The 24,473-nt window shown below is 38.5% G+C and overlaps 1 protein-coding gene across 1 annotated transcript in view; it reads right to left on the bottom strand.

Annotated features, from left to right (window-relative positions):
- Window positions 1–4,980: 4,980 nt before the first annotated feature.
- The window catches only part of met (MET proto-oncogene, receptor tyrosine kinase), a 55,285-nt gene continuing 35,792 nt past the window's right edge, over window positions 4,981–24,473 (bottom strand). The window contains exons 12-22 of the mRNA XM_086074238.1: window positions 21,904–22,113; window positions 18,800–18,949; window positions 14,982–15,135; window positions 14,504–14,638; window positions 12,807–13,061; window positions 12,198–12,278; window positions 10,803–10,984; window positions 10,618–10,727; window positions 9,655–9,820; window positions 9,425–9,561; window positions 4,981–7,808 (exon numbers count right to left, since the gene is read on the bottom strand). Of these exons, the coding sequence (XP_085930364.1) occupies window positions 7,529–7,808; window positions 9,425–9,561; window positions 9,655–9,820; window positions 10,618–10,727; window positions 10,803–10,984; window positions 12,198–12,278; window positions 12,807–13,061; window positions 14,504–14,638; window positions 14,982–15,135; window positions 18,800–18,949; window positions 21,904–22,113 (1,860 nt within the window). The 3' untranslated portion in view covers window positions 4,981–7,528. The remainder of the gene's footprint in view (window positions 7,809–9,424; window positions 9,562–9,654; window positions 9,821–10,617; window positions 10,728–10,802; window positions 10,985–12,197; window positions 12,279–12,806; window positions 13,062–14,503; window positions 14,639–14,981; window positions 15,136–18,799; window positions 18,950–21,903; window positions 22,114–24,473) is intronic.

Here is a 24,473-nt window from a genome sequence, read left to right as displayed (position 1 = left end):
GCTTTGATTTAAGAGTGTAGTTTCTTCCCTCACTGCTCTCACAACACAAAACAATCATTTCTAAAACCACCTTTCCTAACGCAATGAATGGAAATGCAATTAATCCGTTCCAGCCAGACTCCCCCCCCCCCCCAAAAAAAACAATTAGCAAAACTGAAATCCAATCACTAATCTGTATATAATACTAAATAGTCATTTTACTCCTCCCATCTTGCGAGCAGACTACTGTATAAACGGTACGTATACATACAGATTATACATATAGAGCTCGTAGGCTCTTAGTATAGGGCCGGGGGGCAGGAGTGGAGGGGGGGTTTGCGGGCTAGTCACTATTTTTTAACAAGTGGATGGTATGTGCCGCATTGAACACCCCCTTTTTCTTTTATTGCTCAGTTCCTTAGACCCCAATATTAGATTTGGCAGATACATCTTTTGTTGAATTACAGGTATAATTCTTTAATTTAAAAAAACATACAAGTTTCCTTCTGTAAACATCATTAAGCATATCATTTATACATGTATTTAAGACAAGTTGTAAAATGTCTTAAGTCCTCTTGTTTATGTTTAACAAATTTAAAATATCATAAATCATGCTATTTCTAAGTAATGTCTCAAATGTTCTCCAATTTAGATACTGTAAAATAGGATCGTATGCCGAGAAACGTTTCTTGGGTGTAGTAATATGGCGGCCTCACAGCTTCAAAGGTGCTCAGCTTGGCCACCAGGGGGCAATATAATATTAAATACTGCAGAGCCGTATATAGATATATATATATTACATTACAATACTCCACGATGTGCCATTGCTATGGCAACGTAAAAAAAGCATTTTTGTTTTAATTTTAATGAACAAAATGTATTTTTTTGCGATTTTAATTTTCTTTCTTAGCTTTTATGAATATTGTGTTGTGTGGTGATGTATTGTGTCACATAACATAGTAGAGTATATAGTATAGTGCTGTATCGTATTGTTGCACATAGCGTCACCTTACATCTTATTGTATGATATCATGACTACTTTTGGAGCAGTTGGGTGGAGTTGGTGCCTTGCTTGGGGGCACTACCAGATGCCACACGAGTTGCCTGGCAACCGAGCTGGGGATTTGAAATGACGAAGCAAGCCGGAAAAGGTGTTCTAGCGGCCTCAAACTTGAAAATATCACACAGAGTGTGGCCAAGGGACTCATAGCAGCATTGAGGACTTGTGAAAGGGGACTACTGTGACTCAGCGTCAGCCTCTGCTGAGTCATGTCACTATTCCCGCCTGGACAATCATCACCTCGAGGGAATATCAAAGACGCAGCATAATGAAGTGTGAGGTTGAAAGACTACAGTGTAACTTTTTTTTTGTCTCCCAGAATGTCCTTGGCAGCACTTGCGAGCAGAAAAAAAAGCCGGAGACACACCTGATAGTGTTGAGACTACTACACTAACAGAAAGTGAGCTTATTAAAAGGTGAGTAAGAAGCTCCAATGTGACAGATTGATGCATTAGCAAGATGGTGTCTTTTATTTCTACTGAGCTCACCATCTTCTTGGCGTTAGTCAGTTTTCCAAGAAGCAAGCAGACGGAAAAAGCGCTGCAGACCTCGTCAGGATCGCTCATTAGCGGTCAGGAAACTCAGATAATAAAGTGCAGACAAAAGGCAAAAACCCGATACGACCTTTGTCCGCTAGCTACTTCCAGCATTTCCCTGAAAAATCAATTGGATTCTTACGCTGACGTTTGGAGGAGCTGAAAAAAAAAAAAGGAAATTACAAACAATTCTGTATAATACAATATGACATGTAAAAAAAAAAACACCATAAAAATAATTAATAATATAATACGGTAAGGTGTGGTTATGTGATACAGTATAATTTATTGCAATACAAAATTACAAAATGTATAAATACAAAAAAAGTTGCAAAAATACAAAATGGATGAATATGATAAGACCCAGTATGTGTGAAATAGTCAAATATAGTAAAGTAATGTATGGTACATTCTGGTCTCACTAGATGTGACAGTTCTATCCAGCTAACAGACGAGATGTTTTTTTATGGCCTTTAGGGTCCACTTATTGTTTTTTCTTTTTTTTCTTCTCTTTTTGCAAAACTGAAATAAACAAACACACAAATACAGTAGTACATTAGCACTGTGTTGAAAATGTCGGACTGACATTGCTTTCTAGCTTAATTAGCATACACCTTTCCCAAAATGTACATAAATAAAATACAAATGATCACATCATAAAGTGCATTTTTACGTTGTTTGGAACACAAATTACATAAAAGGTATGTTCTGAATTAGAACAGATAACATAGCAACTCGCTAACATATTTAGCTTAGTTAGCAAAAGTCAGGCCCGCATAGCATAAGATGCTAATGATTGCTAACGTTGTAAATGACTCGTTCTTATCTTAACACATTTTTTTTTAAGCAACATTTGCATTCCCAAAAACATACGAATTTACTTATTAACACTTTATAGCTTATGGAAAATTACTTGATGTGAGGAAATCTAATATGATATTACCGTTTAAGATAAAGTGGAGTACTAGTACTGCATGATACAATACAAAAAAATATGATATGACAAAATGAGCAAGTGGGTTACGAAGACATGACATAATGAAACTATAATAAAGCTATAAAATAATCATCCAATAGTAGGAGTAGTTCCAGATTCACTGTGTCTTTCTGTGTGTCTCACTTTTGACAAGATATAAAAAGTTAAGAGTAGATATGGAAAGTTATGAGAAGATACGAGCTCTCATCAGGGGTCCGAGTCTGACTGCACTCCCGCGGAATTCCTGGCTGCGTGTGCCCACACTCCCTGTCCGTTTTACACATTCGGATGAGTGATGGTGGAATGATTCAGGTGTGGAAAATCAGACGGGCCCGCTTGAGGAATGTGAGCTGACCTCATGAGAAGAGCTGCTCAAATGGCACCAAAACAACTCAAAAACAACCTCAGGTGTTGACATGTTGAATGTCGGCCTTACATATAAAGAACAATACTATACGATATACGATATGATGTGATTTTATAATAAATGGTTCGGTATGATACCATAAGATACAATAGTTTCTGGTATAGTATAGTGCAGTACAATATATGACACGGGAAGACAATGCACAATTGTGATACCCTGCACATGCACTGCCAGTCAACAGGGGGCGGTGTTTAAGCCTGATTGCGCGTGTGTTTGTGTGTGTGCGTGAGTGTGTTTTACCACCCGGTGCCATCCGCCTCCCTGCTTTCTCTCATGCCAAAGCCCATTAACAGCTTAGAATGGGTGCACATTGACTCAGTAGGTCAGAATGTTACTTGACATTCTTTTGGTGGCTTTATCTGATGATAACACACAAACGCAGCGTGTCGACGTGTGTGCGTGTGTGCGTGAAACTGTATCCTAATTGATTTATTCATTGCTCATCAAGTCCAGCAAGTGCGCTTCGCTCCACAGGTTTCCATTGGCTTGGGAAAACTTGTATACGGTCTACTTAATCAGCCAGTCCAGTATCTCATGCTGCATTCCATGAATGTGAAAAGTTGGAAACATAAAATCTCTGGCCAGGAAAAAAAAAAGGTTTGGGAACGGCACAGAATTTCTTCTTAGAGCAAATTGATACGTACCATATCAAACGGTGTATTTTTGTACGGTATCATACCACAACCGCATCTTGTCATATCATATTGTACCACAGCGTACCATACCACACATACCGTGCATCAACATATTCTTATTTGAACATATTTTCCCCCATTTGAATGAAGTTAATGAGTTTCAACCTTTATAAACCAAGCGTAATTCCCATATTTCCCAGCAGTCATGAATGCACCACTGTTGGTGAGCCACCCTTTTCCAGGTCAAAATCGTCAGCCATGTTTTTTCGTTTACGTTTGATTCTGTGCTTCAACTATGGACCTCTTAAGCTTCAAATTTGATTCCCAGATTTCCCAGAAGTCATGAACGCAGCACGGTTGGCACTCTACCTCCTCATTCCATTTAAAGACACACACTACTGTTTCCTTTTTTTTTTTTCAAGATTGACTTTTTATTGCTTTATTTTTATTTATTTATTTTTATTATTTATTTATTTTTTAAAATAAAAAAAACAAACAAACAAAAAAAACACTACTGTTTCCTTTGCAGATAGGTACACATGTGGGCGAGTGTGTCACATACCTCCGTTGTTGATCTTCTTCGTCTGATGTGGGCGTGTCCATGAGGATCATGTGACACAGGTGTAAAGAAGGAGTCGAGCGTTTAGCCAACGGCTTTGTGTGGCCATGTAAACAACACTCGAATGACGACCTCCGCTCTGTTGTCATCGCTCATTGTTTGTAAAAGGCCTCCGTAGAAGCGCTTTATCTTCTTAATGTCACCTGCAAACTGTTGTAAGGAGAACATATTGATTTTGAATGATGTCCCAACAGGATGTTTGCTGTAGCTGAGTTTAAAGAGCACTGTGGGGTGGCGCATGTTCTTTGGTTACAACTGCTCGCCAATAAAATGAAGTCAGATAAAAGAGTTAAATGTTAATATTGGATGCCCTTATGGCATCATATCAAGGACAAAAAAAAGAACATCTGGGAATGGCTAAAGTGAGATTAAAACTGAATTTGTCCCTAATTGTTATGAAAATTCAGGCAGCAAGAGGCTACATTTTCAAAACATTACAAGCGATGCTACCAAGTTGGTCGTTGAAGGATCTTTGGCAATGAGACCTAAAATGGTCGCTAAAATCTAAAATGGCAGACTTCCTGTGTCTTTTTGGGCATGGCTTCTTGAGTCTTTTTTGTGATCTTACTCCGAATTAAGCATTAAGATTCTGACAATGATAACCGTGAAAAAAGTAAATTGCGGTTTCACGGGATTACAATTACATCTAAAATGACCTTTTTTTTCCAAAATATTTGAATAAATAAAAACATTCAACATCATTTATTTTATTTTTAAACAAAATATAGAATATTTAGTACAGAAGTCAAGTTTAAATAAATTCCATTTTAATTGTTCTTAGTAAGTCACAGTGTCCCATCACTGGTGAGCTATTTTTAGTTATCCACAGCGCTGGCACATTTTTTCTTTTCTTATTTTTGGGAGAAAAAAATGTAATTGGAGGCAATTACCTTCAAAGAGACTGATCATTTACTCAACTCTGCAAGTTGAGCTATTGAAACCGTGACTACTCCGTCAAACCGATAACAGCCAATGCCTACTTGGAATAGACAAACCGGTACAGACTCACTTTTGCTAGGTCAAATTGTCTTCTGGGGATGATTTGTCAAAACATTCCAGGGGGTGGAAAATAATAATAATAATAATTTAAAAAAAATATCAAACCAAAATGATTCCTGTTTTCTGGCATGACTTTTTCCAGACTTTGCTGCCTGTCTAACTCCTGATAGACATGCCTACCAAATTTCATGTTGCTAAATGAAACTGGCTCCGGGGGTAAAAAATTGCAAAACATTCCCGTAGGTGCTACATAGCAGACAAGTTTGCTCCTTGGAAATTAGCCTAAAATGTCCGCTTGAAACAAAATGGCAGACTTCCGAGTCTGTTCAAGAATGGATTTACTTGTAATAGACATGCCCACCAATTAAATTTCATGTTGCCAACTGGCTCTGGGGGCTGAATTATGAAAAAATGTTATGACATACCTGTACATGAAAACATGCATCAGACAACAGCCAAAAAGCCTCAAAGCCACTGTCAAGACTCGCTTAGATCAAACAAGGATTGGGGGGGGGGGGGGGGGATGTCTAGACGGTACCCGCGGGGGTCATAAGTCAAGAGAGGTCATCATGAGGTCATAGGTTGGAGGTTATCCTCAGCCAATGAGAAAAGGACGTCTATGTGAACACAACAGCAGGCATTTGAGGCCCAACAACCACGTTGACGTTTTTGTTATCCTCCCCACACCTGCACGATTGTCAGCGTATGATTGCGTATGTGTCTATCAGGCCCCTCAACGGCGAAAAGAATGACAGCGGCCATAATTCACACACGTGTAATTACACGAAAGTGTGGCGCATTCACCTGGAGGACAGGTGCGTTCACGCAAGACATTCAATTAGAGCAAGGAAAGCATGCACGTAGGAAACTCATGTGGATTTATTTGTAACATCACGTAAGAAGATGAACATGTACCTCCAGGCTTGTTTTCACTCTCACCCACCCACAACGTACAGCATAAAGCGCACACACACTTTTTCCACAATGAACGTGGCTAACGTCAGGCTAAACATGACTCGACGTGTTTTTATTTACAACGAGGCAGTGAGTTCGTCGTCAATGTGTCGCCGCTACAAATATAATACAGACATTCTCTTCTCAGAGCAAACATTCAGTCTGTCGATGCGGCAACTCATAAAAAACTAACATTTTTATTTTTATTTTACAGTTTACAACTAATCTTGCATGATTCTGTGTTTAATTGTAATTTTTTTGGGGCCATTTTTTGAAGGTTGTTATGTGATTTTGAAGTATGGTAATGATTATATTGATGATGACTGAAGACAATCAAATGTTTTGCTATTGCGTATCATCCAATTGTCAAATATACATGTTTTCAATATGTTAGACATGAGAACAAAATCACAAGGAGAAATTTGTCTTTGATGGATCCCTGGGAATGGCCAAAATTAGCCTAAAATGGCTGCTTCAAAACAAAATGGCTGATTTCCTTTGTCTTTTTGTACATGTTTTCTTGAGACTTTTTTGTGTGTGTCTACTAATGGCAGCTTATCAAATTCAAATAAAGAATCTCGAGTGAAGAGTACCGGAAGTGGTTAGAATGAGCCTAAAATGTCCGCTTCAAACCAAAATTGTGGATTTCGATTATTATTTTTTTTTTCCTGGAGCATGGCCCCTAATCTTTTTTGTGGGTAGACATGCTAACCAACAACAACAAAAAACCTACAATTTCACTTCACCCATCTTGTCTAGTGTACTTGCCTTAAATTTATTAGCAATCTGACGAAATCTTCAGTTTCATTTTGTCTTTGAAGGACCCCTGCAAATGGACAAAATGAGTCTTAAATGGCTGCTTCAAACCAAACTGGCAGAATTTTTGTGTGGGTCTACTCATGGTTGACATGGCTACCAAATCTCATGTTACGAGGTGAATCTGGATTTAGGGGCTGAACTCATTCGTCTTGGAAGAATTCCCGTAAACGAGCCTAAACTGACTGCTTCGCACCACATATTTTTTTGCGGGTCTACTGATGATAGACGTGCCTACCAAATTCCATGTTGCTAAGTGACACGGGTTTAAGGGGATGAGTTTTGAAAAGCGAAAAAGTCTTGAGAAGATGAATTATTGACGGTTGTCTCGTTTTTTGTCGCAGAGCTGCAACATTTTTTTCACGCAACAGTATTCACATTAACAAGAAGGAAGCAACACACTTCCTCAAATTCTTCCGACGAAGTCCAGGAAGTCAACAAGTTGAGACGATCAACAATCTATATACATTAAGAGCTTGTCCATTGTCCAGTGTTGGGACACACAGTAGTTCTTTCCCTCGTAATCCTCAGGCGCAACAGTCCCGCTCGCGGTGGCAAAACAGGAGCGGGTGGGACGTCAGGGAGGCGGAGGGTTCGGATGACGACGAGGAAGAGGAGGCCGGGTCGCTGGTGGCGAGCAGGGACGGGTAGGGGCTCATCTTGTCGATGTTGACGTAGGTGGTGTTGAGCAGGACGTAGTGTTCGCCGCTGAAGCTGGAGAAGATCGTTGAAATGCTGGACACCAAGTCGGAGAAGGACGGACGGCGCTCCGGCTTCGGGTGCCAACACTCCACCATTACGGTGTAGCTGCAAGGAAGACGGCAGGGCTTCAATTTGAGGCGGGGAATAGATGGGCAGTGCGAAAGGGGGTTGAGGCGAGACCAGAGATGTCTGTTTGCGAACATGTTAAAACTGATGGTTTTAGTGGATGAATTTGGAATTTTCCTCATACCACTACATTTTTAAATGCGGACTTTCCACATTGAGTTTTATTTTGGCAGCCCACTGACCATTACAATCAAACAACTTGTCTATGGGAGGTCATAGGGACAAATTTGACAAAAACAAACACGATTGTCCTAAATCAGGTTTTGGCTCATGTGTCGGAAAACGCTTACCCCGTCAAAGCAGGAGCGAATCCAAAAAAAATAGCCTTTGACAGAGAAGGGAAGACACATAGCAAATCTCTGCTGGCTTTGACACTTTGCCTGATTGATGGGCCTTCCTGACGAGAGTGGCTGGAATGCCGACGTAACGGGCTCTAAGCAACGAGTTGCGATAAGGAAACACAACGAGGTAAAAGAAAGCCGGCATCCGATTTGCAGGAGCAGAGGCGGTTTAGAAAAAGGGCGCCCTTGGCCAGCAGCTGTCATGTCATGTTCGGTTCATGTCGCGTGTTTTTGCTTGTCTGCTGATACAAATCAACACTGAAACACTTGATGCTCACTTCTTGGTGTCTTTGCTTTGAGAGGGTTTCAAAACTTCACTAAGAGTAAGGTCAAAAATGTAATTTTAATAAATCACACCCAAGTTGTACCTCAAATCAATTTGATTAGAGCCTTCCAGATCTATAATTATCTTGTTTATTATACTTTGTATGACAATAAAATAATCAGCATATTAAAAATTTTCCTTTTTTTTTATTCAACCATTTAAAAAAAGATTTTTAAAGCAATTTTTATTCATTGTTTTGTACTGTCTAGCGTATTTATTCAAACTTGTATCTATATATATTCGAGTGTTCTTCTTTGTTTCTTATTGACGTGCTAAACTGTGGGTACAGATTAGCCAAAAAATAAATAAATTCATACCCTTGCACCAGAATGGCTCCGTACTTTTTAAACTTTAATTACCTTTAAAAAATAAAAATAAAATATTTTTACCTTTCATTTGTTTTATTCTTATTTTTTTTAAACATTTGAATCTTACATAAAAAAAACATTTGATCTATTTTAAATTGAATTATTTTCTTTTACATATCTTTTTTAATCTTAAAAACTTTATAAAGTCAATTTTTATTTTTATTTAATGCATATGTTTTTTTTAACTAAATACAAAAAAAATGCATTATAAAATGCATTTTCTTTCATAGTTTTTTGTTTTGCTGTAAAACATAAAAAAATAAACCAACAATTATTTTAACTTTTCTTTATTGCTTTAAAAAAAACATTTTAAAATAAGTAAATTATTATTTTGATTATTATTATTATTTTTTAAACTTTCATATATTTTCATGTTCCTGTGGAACCCCGCTTTCCACATTTGATAGGGACTGGTCCAGCCCACGAATAGCAAAAATCTACGTATAATTGACAGCCATCATAATTGCATAAAAAAAAATGGATGTAGGATCCATTGCATTACATTATTATTATTATTTTTAAATTTTGTTGATAGGAAGGAATAAACAAAATGACACTTACAGGGAGTTGGGGCAAAACTCGGGCTGCAGCAAGCGGCGCCCCTGCAGGAGGAAGACGGTAATGTCGAATGAGTTGACATCTGAGTAGGGCGGCGCCCCGCGGGTCATCAGCTCCCATAGCAACACGCCAAACGACCACTGAGGAGCAAACGCAAACAAATGTCAAAACACATCAAATTCATACATTTTGTTGGAATGCTGTTAAATCAAGGTATGAGCGTGTTTTTGTACCACGTCAGACTTGGCGGTGAATTTGTGCGTCTGCAGGCTCTCCAGCGCCATCCACTTGACGGGCAGCTTGACGCCGCTCTTGTTGTGGACGCTGTAGTACTCTTTGTCGTAGACGTCACGCGCCAGCCCGAAGTCGGCCACCTTCACCGTGTAGCTCTCATCCAGCCTGTCGGCACAAAAGCAAACGGAATGAATTTATAGAATGCTGTCGTATGTATGATAACAATTGTTGTCAAAGTTGATATGGACTTAAAATTTGCTTTCGCAGAGCTTTTATCTTGCATTCATTTAGATTATTATTACAGACGTGATAATTATTTTTCTACAATTGTATCTAAAAAGTTGTAGTGATGCTTAAAAGAAGGACTAGAAAATTGCAGGTAACTCATTCACTCCCAGCCATTTTCACTGAAGCAACCCCCTTCGCTCCTGGCTATTTTACTGGATTTTGACTGATTTTGCAAGGCCCTCAGAATATTCTGTTCTATTGCTATAAAAACATGGAACCTACCAAAAGAAAAATTGTAGTCTGTTTTTCCATATTTCTATCTATCTGTTTGGGTTTTGCAGCAATTAGCATTAGAATATAGCTAAATGTCATCATTATTCACAAATCTCTTTAAAACGATAGGGGAAAAGAGATTTTTGCAACAAGGCCCTGGTTGATCTCTTATACTCTGCTGCCACCCACTGGCCGTTTGTGTAATAACTACCATTGCTTCAAGCGTTCTCTTCAGTTCAGAGGCTGCATTAAAACCATCTGTTTGCTCTAGCATAAAAAAACATAAAAAACGTATCCATACGTTTTTGAGACGATGATAATATTTGAAATAGTACATTTTTATACGTTTTTGGGAGCAAATGAGTTAATACATTTTATGTAATTTTTGCACTTGGCAAATGGGCCCCACTGGAACCTCTGGTAGACCAGTTTTGGCCCACGGGTCATATGTTTGGACTCACATGCAGTTCCTGGCCGCCAGGTCCCTGTGGACAAACTTCTTGCTGGCCAAGTACTCCATCCCTCGGGCCACCTGGAGCCCGAAGCCCATCAGGTCCTTCACCGTCGGGTTCTGCGGGACAGCAACGGACCAATCGGCGACGTCACACACCGCCTCGAGGCCGGAAATTATTTTCGCTGTTCTTACGTGGCTCTCGTCGCGGATGAAGTTGCGCAGGTCTCCGTGCTTCATGTAGGGCAGAACCATGAGCGGCGAGCCTTCGGGCGGCAGGCAGATGCCCAGCAGCGACAGCACGTTGGCGTGACTGAAGTCCTTCATGATGATGCCCTCCTTCAAGAACTGGGTCACCTCCTCCAAGTCCGTGATGCCTTGGGGGGGGGGGGGGGGGGGAGTAAGCACCTCTGTAAGCAGGTCAGTCCGTCTGCGTGAAATGATGGCCCAGGAAATGTAACCCTCCTCCACCCCTTCCATCTTTTTTACTGAGGCGTCCGTGCACTCACGGCCAACAACGAAGCGCTTTAAAGTAACGATCACCAATTGGCCATTTTGCCAATTTTGCACAATCTATATGAAAGTGGGACATCACAATGTAATCGCTGAAGGTGAGGTCCTGTGAGGCCTTTGACTGGTTGTCATGGCGACAGGAAGAAGCCTCCACGTGGAACAAAAGGCAACAAAGAGATGATGAATCAAAATCCCAGGGGACGAGACCTCATCCCATCCCGTTCCCTTACTGTCATCTTTACTAGATTAAAGTCCTCACCAGGCCACACTAATTCATCACTTTTAGACCCCCCACGATTAAAAATAAATAAATAAAGCGATTCTCCGGTAACGTGATTGCAATGTCGTACTTTCTTTGATTGGAAACGTCTCGCTGGGTTGGCAACAGAATGTCTGTTACTGTCTGCTTGTTATTATATAAATATGTTACATTTTGGGAGATTATTTTAGAGTGCAAGCATCTCTGTCAAAAGGTAATCCAGCAAATTAAAATACAAGTGAATCAATGTTTAAAATAAATAATTAACTGACTTATTTATTTAAAAAGTTTTCCCAAAAAACAAAACAAAACATTACAATGTAGCCCAAAAATTATTTAAAAACTAATTTAAAACGTATTTATTTATTTATTTTTACAAATTTCTACATACATTTTTAAAAAGTAAAACAAATTAAATGTGCAAACATAATAAAAGTAATACTTTTTAGGGTGATTTTGGATGTAATGTGAAAATATTTAATATAATACACGATTTTTTTTTACACAATTTATTTAAAAGTTCATGAAAAAAGTCTTTACATTTTTTAATTATACTAAAATAATAAAAAGAAACAATTACATAATAATTAAACAACAATTATGACATTAACAAAACAAATATACAAAAAAATGTGTTCGTAGAAGTCAAAAAATATAAGTTCATAAAAAATAAATCCAAATTCTAAAAGTTGTGAATAGTTACAAAATTAATTACTGTAATCAAATAAAAATAAACATTTGGCAAAAACTACAAAGAACTAACATTTTGAAAACCTATACAAAAAAAAAAAGTAGAAGAAGAAGAAGAAGGAGCTTACGGTTCAGAGACTTGATGGCACAGTGTTGGTTCTGACCGTCCGGCTCCAGTAGAGTTCCATGAAAGACGCATCCAAAGTGACCTGTGGGAATATTACACACATTTAGGAAGTCATATTTACATCACATTTAATATCTACGCAACTGCAATGCAGCATATTAACATGATATTCCATGTTTGTACACCTCCATACACAGCATGCGACTTGATTATGACTGTGCAAGAGTAACTCAACACCAGGCTTTATTCATTAACACCCCCCTCAATGAATTATAGCTGCAGTTTGCGGGCATGGGAGTTCTCAGGGGGGCGGCGGTGGGAAAGAAATGAGCGCGACGTTCCCCTATCACGCCGTCGCAGATGGCCGAGAGTGTCGGGTTGCGAGCGCCGCAGGAATTAGTCGCGGTGAAACCACGGCGAAAATTGGAGGCTCCTTTTCCTTCATGGGCTAATCTCAAAGCTAAGCAAGGGCTGGAGGAGGCGGGGTGGGGAGGGGTTTAGGCATCCCGCAGGGTTATTGTGTTGCGTACGAATTTGACCCATGGACGGCCATCTTTGTGTTGTCAGAGTGTCGTGGTTCTGCTTCAGCTAAAAGCGAACTTCTACTCACCTCTGCCGATGATTTGGTTGAGGTGCAGCAGGAGTCTGTCCCGGGTGATCACCACATGCTGGATTTCGCTCAGCAGGTCGGGATGCAAACTGGACAGGTCGATGTGGACCGGCGCCATCAGCAGCGGCGACACCAGCTCGCCATCCATCCCCAGCCCGCGGGCCAGCACACCCAGCCGAGGAGACAGCAGCTCCCGGTTGGACCCGAATAGGATGGGTGCTGCCCGGCATGTCTCGGGACGCTCTGTGCCCTGATCTATGGGGGCAACGAACACGGAAACATGCAGAAATGAGTCCGTTATTTATGATCAACGTCACCTTGCACAGTAGAAATTAATGATTTGATTAATCAGCCAATTCATATAAAAAATACACTGTATAATGAATAAAATAACTTCTTTTTGGTCCATAAACGCTTTTTTGGTTAACTTTACAACAAATAGAAAAAGAAGCAAAAATCGGCTGATTTATTGCCGATTTTTTGTGTTAATGTAAAAAAAAAAAGCTGATTTTTGCAGATTTTTAAAAGAGTTCATATCAGCCGATTAAATCAGCCATACTAGAAATTCTCAACTAAATTCATATTTAATTATATAGCGCTTTCACAACAGCTGCAGCTATAACAAAGCACTTTACAGAACACATGCCATAAAACATTAACAATAACACAATCATAACAGGTCCGAAATAATCCACAAATTTAATTAGAATAAAAAAAATCTGATGATTTTTTGGCCAATTTTAAAAGGGCTAATAACAGTTGATTAAACCAGACGGTCGATTCATCAGTCAGGCCCTAGTAGAAATAATCCATTGAGTAAAATTTTTTTAAAATCAGCAAAAAATATCAGATGGCAGGTTTATTTGTGAGTCAGTATGATAAATAACCCATGTAGCAAAAAAAAAAAAAGTAATAAATTTTTTATTTTTTGGACGATTTTAAAAGAGCTGATATCAGCCAATTAAAAAGGTTGGCAGATTAATTGGTCAGGCCCCACTAAAAATAATCCATAGAGTGAAAAACTATAGTTGTGAAGGCGCCACTCGCGGCATTGGACAATATAAACCAACAGAACTACTAGTAGTAATAATTTAGTGTAATAATCCAGTGTGGCAAAATTGACGACTGCTTTGAAAATTTGGAGCACATTTAGCTCGACGAGCAGGTGAGATATCACAAACATGTTGAAACAGGTCTGGATGATGTCATATTTGTGTGTGGTGGGGGTTGGGGGTTCTGTTGAGTTCATCAGTCCTGAGGGGGTGCGTGTGCTTGTGCTATTAGCTAATAAGCTAAAGTCATGTTCCTGCACACTATGCAGACGGATGAGATCATTGTAGTTCTCGGGGGTCAGGTGAGGAGAGGGTGTGGAGGTCTTTGGGGGGTTCTTAGATTGTTGATTTCACGCCGAGGAAGACGTGTTAACTGGCTACTGCTGGAGTTAATTTGACATGATTTGTTAAAAGTGATTTGTTCGTTAGCCGCAAACTGCTATTCTCTCTCGCGTCTACTCGTCGGTTACGTACCCATTTGTGTTGAAAGCAATTGTTGTCACCAGAAAACGGATTATCTGAATACGTGAAGCCGCAGCAGCTGGGTGTTTTGACAAGTGTAACTTTGCGTCGAAAGCGATTGTTTTTTTTTGTTTGGTGAATGTTTACAAGCAGTGCAGCCGGTAGCGGGAAGCTCTCGCGTACCCTCCAGCAGCGTACTTCTGTAGTCCACAGACTCGTGAGACACCATTTCGTTGGAGGGACTGACGCTCCTGGCGCTCGCGAGCCTGTCCAGATGTTGGATGTCACCGCGGCCGTCATACCACACCTCAGACAGATCTATAAGAAAGGAGGTTTTGGAGGGAGGGGGAGGGGGCATCAAGACAAGTTTTTCAGTGAAATGTTTAAAAAAAACTATTTACACCAGAATTTGATGACAACGTTAGCATTTGTTTTCAATTATTCATGAAAATTCCCCTTGACACAAGAGGGCGGCGTTCTTGTTTTGCAATGCTCATTACCGCCACCTATAGGACCGGAGGGGACCACAATCTACTATTACCTAGATTGATTATCTTGGACTTCATTAAGAGCAGCAAAAATGCTCTTCATATAAATTACATTAGCTGCCAAGCTAGCACAATCAAATCCGCCTCTATGAGGCCTTGGTGGAGGTCCTCACCGTCAATGCGCTTGTTCCTGCGCCACATGAGCAGCGTGGCGAGCATGAGCAGGAGCAGGCTGACCAACACGCAGCCCACCACCAGACCCGTGTAGTCTTGTTCCTGCGCCAGTGTGACCTTGCCCAGGTTACGGATGGAGTCGGCCTGCCGCCACTGGAACAGAGAGTCACATTTCTCACTTTGTTTGTGTGTGTGTTATGTAAACATAAATAAATAAATACAATTAGATATAAAAAAAACCAAGAAATTCTATTTTGTGAGTGAAGGTTTAAAAAAAATTGAAATATAAAATTATTTAAAAATAATGTGATTAAGCTTCATTCATTTTGCTTAAAAAAATATGAACATTTTAATAAAATAATAAAAAACATTAAATGAATGTATAAATGCCACTTTTTGAATATTAACTGATATATTTTTAAATATGAAAAATACAAAACTAGCATGATTAAAGGTTATGAAAAACAATTATATATTGTAATATTAAAGAAAATATTTTTGTGAGGATTCATATATTTTATGTAATACTTTAATTTTATTAAATGTATCATTTATTGCATTTGTATTACATATACAAATAAGGCAAGAGATAAAAATGTTATAAATAATTTAGAAAAATTTGAAAAAAATTCATGTGATTTTATATTTCGAAAACAAAACTAATTCTAATGTATTGTAATTGAGTGGTTCATATAAATCTATTTCTATTTGAAATAATTATTTACAAAAATAATTGAAATAATAATTAATTCCACCTAATAGTGATTGAATGGTTCTTATAAATATTATTTAATTAATTAAAATTGTACATGTATTGTATTCAAAAATTTAAAAACTACAATGACATTAATTTCCATGGCACATTATTGCTTAAAATGACAAAATCTGAGCGAATGCTTTTAATTTTTTGTATTTTTGAATAAATAAATAAACAGTATAATGCTCCTTACTCTGATTAAATGAATTTAATCAAACATTGATTTAATGATTCAAAGACAAATTAAACTTAACTACACAATTAAATAACAAAATATCCTCCAAATCAGTATTTGTACACATGCAAAAGTGATATATATTTTTAAACTATACAAATCATAAATGAAAAAAACCTGCAAAAAAAACAACAACAGTCGTCCACCTTAGTGTGATTGAATGCTTCATATGGACCACTTTTATCTACTAAGGTTTGATCCCCTTGAGCCTGATAGAGCCAGCAATATAGACAGATTATTTATACACACGCGGATGCACACACACAGACTTATCTGTGAGTTATCTGAGTTCAGATTACATCAGTGATATTGCCTCTGCTTTTATTAAGTTTAGTGGATATGAGGTTACCACTTTGACTTCAGATATGTGTGTGTGTGTGTGTGTGCGCGCGCCAACATAGCTAAAGGATATTAGCCTGGAGATAAATAAAGGCCTTCTGATGGCGTAGACTGGGAGCATTTCCTGTTTGAAGTCCGCTTTTGTTAGCTTTGTGCTAACGGTGCCCTTTATGAAACGTCGAAATTATGCTCAATAACAACATGGGCATTGCAGCAGGAGGTCAGATTATGCATTTAGCGATTTTATATATATATATATATATATATATATATATATATATATATATAATTTATTTTTTTTTCGGATATTTTTTCATTAAGCACAAAATGGCGGACGGCCACCATTTTACAATGCACATTACCACCACCTACAGGACAAGAAGGGAAAACCATCCAACTGTTATTTACGTTGGATGTTCCCAATTATTGATGGAGCTACAAGCACCACTTCAACATCTGATGTAAAAAGCAAGAACATACATTTGAAGTGTCCACTATGGCCCGGATAAAAATGTGTTTGTGTCACTTGTGAGTAAGTGTAATGTCGTGAAACATCTCTCACTGGCCCACGCCACTACATGTATTTATGTAGCATTCGCGCGTGTACTTTACATTAAATTGAACTAAAAGTACTTCTTAGGTTTACAAGTTTTAGTAGTGTATTAAGAACAAATGTTTGTGCATCATGATTGAATGCTGCTATTGCTGCCTTGGCCACCAGGAGGCAATAAAATAAACACATGTAGGCACAAACAAAGAAGAACACTTCTATTTCGACTGCAAGTGACTGAAAAAAAAGAAGCTGTAAAGAATATATGCCCTTGAGTATTGTAATATTATCTGTCCGCATGTATTGCTACAAAGTTTCTGTTCAAATATCTGTTTTGGTTACAAGGCTCTAAAGCCATGACTGTGGATGCTAACCATTAGCAAGTCTATTGCGATTTCCATTATATGTTAGCATAGCTTAAAAAATACCAGTAATGGTATCTATGATACTCCCTCTTGCATAGTGCTTTTTTTGATGCTTGTCGATGAAACCTCATTAAAATCGATCTTAATTCCATCCTGTTGTATTTCTTATACCGTTTTTAAGTTGTCCGCCTCAATTTCACGATCTGCGACGTAAGACGAGATTTACACGTCTCTGTCATCGTCCTTATTGACTTTTTCTCCGGCTTTCTTTCAGCGTTCTGCCTGCTTTTTACAGATAGCTTGACATGGTAAAAGCCTCCGCGAGGAGACGTGACGAGTGAAAGGCTTCAGCATCCGGTGTCTGATCTCGCAATAAAAAAGCCCAGCGTGGACCATGGCTGGCACCCGTCGCCGTGGCAATGAGTGACTTGGGGGGAAACACAAGGGGGAACGCAGAACTGAGCCCTAAAGGTACAACCTTGGGTCACAATATGGCACCATTGTGAAATTTTTATTAGGAATGTTTCAACTAAATCATAAAATTCTATTCAGTTTGCTATATTGTGCTTTTTTAGTGTCAAAAGTTGAGGACTATTACTGCTTTATAAAAATATCCATCCAACCATCCGTTTTCTTAACCGCTTGTCCCCACAAGGGTTGCAGGAGCCTATCCTATAAAAATTATAAAAAAAAAATGTTTATGTTAAGCCAATGTTTGTGAAATGTTTATGCTAGGTCAAAAAATATGTCTTTATTTTATTTTATTAAAACAAAATAAAAAGTGTATCCTTAAAACATTACTGTTAATGATGCACTTCCAATAAAGTATTGGCAAAACCAGTCGCCGTTTTTGTTAAGTTGAGTTGTCAGCATCTGCTGAAATTAACTAATAAACTAACTTGTAACCAACATAGTTACTTTTAAAATCAAGTAATCAGTAAAGTAACTATGATACTTCTAAAAACAAGTAATCTGTAAAGTAACTAAGTTACTTGAAAAATCAAGTAAGCAGTAAAGTAATAGTTAATTTCATATTCAGGTAATTACTAAAGTAACAAAGTTATTTTCATAATCAAGTAATTAGTAAAGTGAGTTACTTTTAAAATCAAAGACTCTTATCAATCAAGTAACAAAGTTACTTTCAAAATAAAGTAATCACTACAGTAACTAAGTTACCTTTAAAATCAAGTAATCAGCAAAGTAACAAAGTCAATTTCATATTCAAGTAATCAGTAAAGTAACAGTTACTTTCATAATCAAGTAATTAGTAAAGTGAGTTAGTTAAAATCAAAGACTGTAATAAATAAAGTAACAAAGTTACTTTCAAAATCAAATAAATAGTAAAGTAACTGAGTTACTTTTAAAATAAAGTAATCAGTAAAGTAAGTTACTTTCATGATGAAGTAATTAGTAAAGTAATTTTAGTTACTTTCAAAAATCAAGTACTGTAATCAGTAAAGTAGCAGTTACATTAAAAATCAAGTAATTAGTAAATTAACCAAGTTACTTTTAAAATCAAGTCATCAGTAAAGTAACGTTTTCAGGCGAAATGAAGCGGGATGGTGGCTGACCTCCACCTGCAGCCCCTTGGCGGTGGCCGCCTGCAGCTCGTTGGGGACGGTGCACTCCAGTGTGTTGCCCACCAGCGTGAGGCTCTCGCAGCTGCGGTTGGACACGGTCAGCACCTGGCACTTCATGGCCTCGCGGTCCATGCGGTCGCCCTGTCGGAGCGACAGCATTACTCAGTTGCTGACCAAAGCAGCAGCACTCAAACAGCTCTCAGGTGTGGTTTCGTCACTGGGAATAATAATTAATTAAACACAGCAACTAGAAAATAAAAAAACTGTGCAATAACACTATTTATTTCATTATTAAATCAACAGATAAATGCATAAAAAATACAATTTAAAATACATTTTATTTAACCAATTTTAGGAAAAAATATTACAGGACTCCTGATTATTACTCAGTAGGCTGGATTAAAGTCAACTTTTGACATCTGCCCCATCTGCAGTTGAGTAAATAAACATCCCAATAAATATTCAAATGAGGGCGAAGCAAAAATTGTCACCACGGAGACAATTTGTTGTTAGGCTTATTATATAGTCTGGCGACAACACACCAGTCACTCTTTGGTCCTTCTCACTTTCTTACTCACTTTTGTTTTTCTGAAACTCTCCGCACACTCACACACACATGCATGTACGCACACACATGTAATAGTGGCATGCTTGTTTGAGTGCAGCAGAAGGCAATAAAAAGAATGATCACATTCCTGGCGTGACAGCTCGGGATTTCCAGATTTGACACAGAGTGGAGGCTCGCACCTGTTCTCACACGCACATGTACACGCACACATATACACTTAATAAAAGTTACTTTTGACAAACAAATTAAGTTAGCTTTCAAACAATTGTTTTATTAGAAACATTATCTTAATATTCCCGCATTAAAAAAAAGATTACATTTACTATTAAAAATAAGCAAATATGCTAAGTCAAAATGATGTTTGAAATGATTGCACTTTTGATTTTATATAAAATAAATATGTTAAATGAAATAATATAATATATATAAACAGCTGATTAATACTATAATGTTTTTCAAATATTGTCCCCAAATAAAGCTAATTTGACCTAGTTGCTAATTAATATAAACAAATGCACTCAATAAAATACATAATAATTAATCAATATATTCCATAAATGAAAGTTAATACTGTGCTGAAAATATGAAAATAAACAATTTTAAATATAACTTAATTAATATTGAATTCTGGATAAGTGTAAGAAGATGGATGAAAGATGCAAAAATATTGAACAAAAATAAAATAAGAAATATTCATAAAAAAAAAAAAAAAAAACTAAATATAAATAATAAATAAATCCTTAAAAATCCCTAAGCAAAACAGATAAAAAATAAATTAATATAAATACTCCAGTCATGCAGTCATACTCAAAATAAAATAAACAAATTACATGTATTATGCAAATACATGAAATTTGCATGGAATTTTCCTGCTGTCGCCATGACAAGTTTGTGAGGGAAACTGGCGAGGAACTCTCTCAACCTCTAAATAAAGTGTCACGGTGACAAATGCCGAGGAGTCTCCCATGCCAGCGTTCCTTCACGCCACTCACGGCCGGCGTGTGTTGACCACTGTGTTTATATGTGTCAAGTGCTCAAGTGGCAAAAGTATTCAAACTTCTACAGCTTCTTGGGGGGAAAAAATCATGCTGGTAAAAGCAGAAACACTGATTCAACACATGCACTTACGACCGGGATCCAAACTATGCAATTGAAGATGAGGACAGGACTGGACGGTACGAGACAAAATGGCAATTTCAATTTCTGTAAAATGTATGAAGAAATTGCCATATAAATAACCAAGATACAAATCCAATTGTTTTTATTTTCGCCATAAAACAAAATTGCTCTATCGCAAAATGACAACAAGGAGGTTAGCTTCCTCCCCAGTAGCTCAATTCAACCTTATCAGATACTGCTTGGTTTGTTTGAAGTTCGGTTGAAATAAAAAGTAATCTTCAACGAAGGGCTGAAAGAAAGAGGTCTATCTAACCACAGGGCCAAAGTCACGCCTAGGAATAAAAAAAGAAAAAAAGAATCCAAGATCTTTGAGTGCAGCTGCCTCGAAGGGTCTGCTGCTGTCAGCTGGGCAAAAAAAAAAAAAAAAAAAAAAGAATAAAGAAAAAACTGGTTTCATTGTGTTAATTTGACAATGTCAAGTGTTTTGACCTTGGCAGCAACAATAATACACCCACAGACATAAAGGTTGGGCAACAGACGGGATCAAAAAAAAAGAAAAAAAGATGGGAAACAGACTCCACTTCCTGTTTTTGTTTCTGTATTGTTTCCTTCCCGGCGTGACCCAAACAGGCGTGCACGTGGGAATGTTTGCAAGCGCGAATGCAGTCGGCCACAGAGTAAACAACAAACTATCTTAGCATTCTGACATATTTGGCCACCTTGTAGATCTCCTGACAACTCACCAAACTTTGTTTCCATGCTCCAGTCACAGGCAAAGACGAAAAAGTGATTATTTCACAATTTAGTGGTGTCTGTCTTTTGTGTATAAGTGCACCTGCAAAATGGGTAAAGAAAACCTAAAATGGCTGCTTCAAACCAAAATGAAACGACTTCTTGTGTGTTTTCGGACATGGCTTCTTGAGACTTTTTTGTTGGTCTACTCATGCTAGCAATGTCTACCAAATTTGATGTTGCTCAGTCAAACTGGGTCTGGGGCTGAATTTTTAAAACATTCCTCCAAGGGTTAAGTATTTCTGGAAATTAGCCTAAAATGTCCGCTTCAAACCTAAATGGCAGGCCTCGTGTGTCTTTTCAGGCATGACTTCTTGAGACTTTTTTGTGAGTCTACTCATGATAGACATGTCTACCAAATTTGATGTTGCTAAGTGAATCTGGCTTCAGGGGCTGGATTTTGAAAAAATTCCTCCAGGGGTTAAGTATCTCTTGAAATAAGCCTAAAATGTCCGCTTCAAACCTAAATGGCAGGCCTCGTGTGTCTTTTCAGGCATGACTTCTTGAGACTTTTTTGTGAGTCTACTCATGATAGACTTGTCTACCAAATTAGATGTTGCTAAGTGAAACTAGCTACAGGGGCTGAAATTTTCAAACATCTCTGCTGAGATCTCACCTTAAGCTCCACGACGCTCTTGTTGTCCTTGGACGTTAGCTTGGGGTCCTGGAAGAGGGGGTCCTCCACATAGATCAGGTCCCACTGGTCGGTGGGGTATCCGTCCAGGATGAACGCCACCTTGGTGACCACCGGCGGCGGCAGGGCTAGCTTGGCCAGGGAGGGCGTGGTGCACTGTATAGAAGTGCGGTTCTCGCCGTATACACAACTCTGAATGTGGGAAAGGTGCAAAAGAAGCAATGAATACATGTTTAATAACAAGCACAATCACATAGATTAGAGACTACCTCTGTATTTTATAAAGTGTAGCTACTTTATTGTACTTTTCCAAACTGCAAAGAGCAAGAAGAACCTGTCTGAAAACGTGTCGCCTGTTCAACGCTGTGGAATTGTTTTGCAGCTAAAACAGCTTTTTGGGACCCGAAGCTTGCCTTGTCCATCGGGAAAACAGAAACATGACATTTCGCCCCTGCGCCAGAGATGGATGAAGAAGTCAGTTTGTCGTTGGCGTCTTTGTCCTGTCAGGTGATACATTTGTCCCATTGTTGATATTTTCAATGCACAATCGTGCTCAGTTTTGCGGCTAAATGTTCGCATTGTGAAAGAAAACACAGGCTTTTCTTGCTCCGGCCCAAACGAACGGTGCAGGAACCTCCACTGGTGCAGGAGAGGAAATGAGAGATCTCTTTTATGTATGTGGGAAAGTTAAGACGGACGGAACATTCCGGCAGATCCCCTTTCACCCCTTTGGCCCTAACTCTGCGTTTTTTGGTATCTTCACGCGCAGGTGTTAGGAAGAGTTACTTCCCAGAATGCATTGGAAATGACTGGCAATACAGTAAAAGTCCACATTTTAGAGCGGCCTTTTACTCAGGGCAGCCTACTGTAAAGTGAAACTGAAAGAGTCTGCATTAAAGCACTTGTTTTTATAACGTGCAATACACGAGTTCCAAACTGTACATATATGTCATACATGCAGATATGTAGTACAGTATACACTCCTATATGCGCACTTTGGTGACGCATGTAATCCTAAAGTATCAACACCCTCGCCCTGCTCAGCATGGTTTGAGGTATCGTCACCCAGCAGGTGCAGTAAAAAAAAAAAGAGAAGAGAAATGATAATACAACTTCAAGTGTTGACACGTCACTCTCTGTGGGGTATGCAAATGACCTCCGCCACGGCAAAGCGCTGCACTCAGCACTCCTCCGGGGAAAGCAGGACGTTCCAAAACAAGGCTTTTAGCTTAATAAATGAACGTGGTAACAGCGCAAATAGACAAAACAGTCCAACACTTTTCCCATAGGAAGTCGGAAAAGTCATCCGTCCCGGGTCAAACAGTGGCCATCAGACTGTGCGTGTGCGCACGCGTGCGCGTGTTTGTGAGTGTGATGACATGTTGTAGTGTTTGTTTGCCAAATTCCCATATTATCTCTTAACAGGAGTCGAGTGACAGATAAGATCCCCGCAGAGCATAGCAGCACGTCCTCCACACAGACTCCCGCAGGCAAACACACACCTACACACACGTATGCAATTGTTTTGCCAGGTCTTAGTGGGCCACCGCTTCTCGTTACAAGGTACTTCTTGATCACTTCCTCGCCAAAGTTCATTCCTGGTACAAACTATTTTGGTTACTTTTAGTTAACCTCAAGTTACTGTTGGTTATTTCCAAGTTAGGTCACATCTGTAGTTACTTGAAGGTGCAAGTTTCTTTTTAAGTAGTCCAAAACTCAAGTTACTTCTAAGCACACTTACTTCCTGGTCCAAGTTACTGCTAGGCATAGTTACTTTTTTGAACAAGTTATTTTGAGAGTTACATCTAGGTGCTCATAACTTTGGGGTACAAGTTACTTCTTGGTTACTTGGTCAATTTATCAAGTTACCGCTCAGAACAAGTTACTTCTTGGTTACCTCCTACTTCAAGTTATTTTCCAGTTGAAGCTGTGTTCTTGTTACTCCATAGTTAGTTCCAACCTCAAGTTACATCTAAGTACAGTTACTTCTAAGGGTACTTCCTATGTTACATTGCACATATAGTAAGTAAAGTAACTTCCTGGGGTAGGGTATTTCTTAGTTACTTCCTATCTGAAGTTACTTTTTGATACAAGCTAAGTTTTAGTTTCTCCCTAGTTACTTACAACCTTAAATTACTTGTAACCAAATTTACTTTGTGGAACAAAGTACTTCTATGTTACGTCTTACTAAACTTACTTCTTGGTCTACTGACCTCAAATTTCTTTTTGGTACAAGCTAAGCTTAGTTACTCTGAAGTTACTTTACCTCAAGTTACTTCTAAGTTATGTTACTTCCTTTTACACGTTACTTCCTGGACGAGCTACATTTCAGTTACTCACTAGTAGTTACTTCTAACCTAACGCAGTTATTTGCTTGTACAAGTTAGCTCTATGTTACTTCCTAGGTAACATCTTAACTAAACATGCTTCTCGGAGAAAATTACTTTTTGGTGCAAGTTACATCTTAGTTAAGTTATTTCACAATGCCACTTCCAGGTAAAAATGACTTCCTGGTTGTTGTTGGGTAAGTTCATTAGTTACTTTACTGCATG

This window comes from Leptonotus elevatus, chromosome 4, assembly GCF_054856555.1.
Source record: "Leptonotus elevatus isolate MCC_2025b chromosome 4, RoL_Lele_1.0, whole genome shotgun sequence".
In the NCBI taxonomy this organism is placed as follows: domain Eukaryota; kingdom Metazoa; phylum Chordata; class Actinopteri; order Syngnathiformes; family Syngnathidae; genus Leptonotus; species Leptonotus elevatus.
The sequence above is the reverse complement of the archived record's forward strand: the minus strand, read 5'-3'. Positions and strand labels throughout refer to the sequence as shown.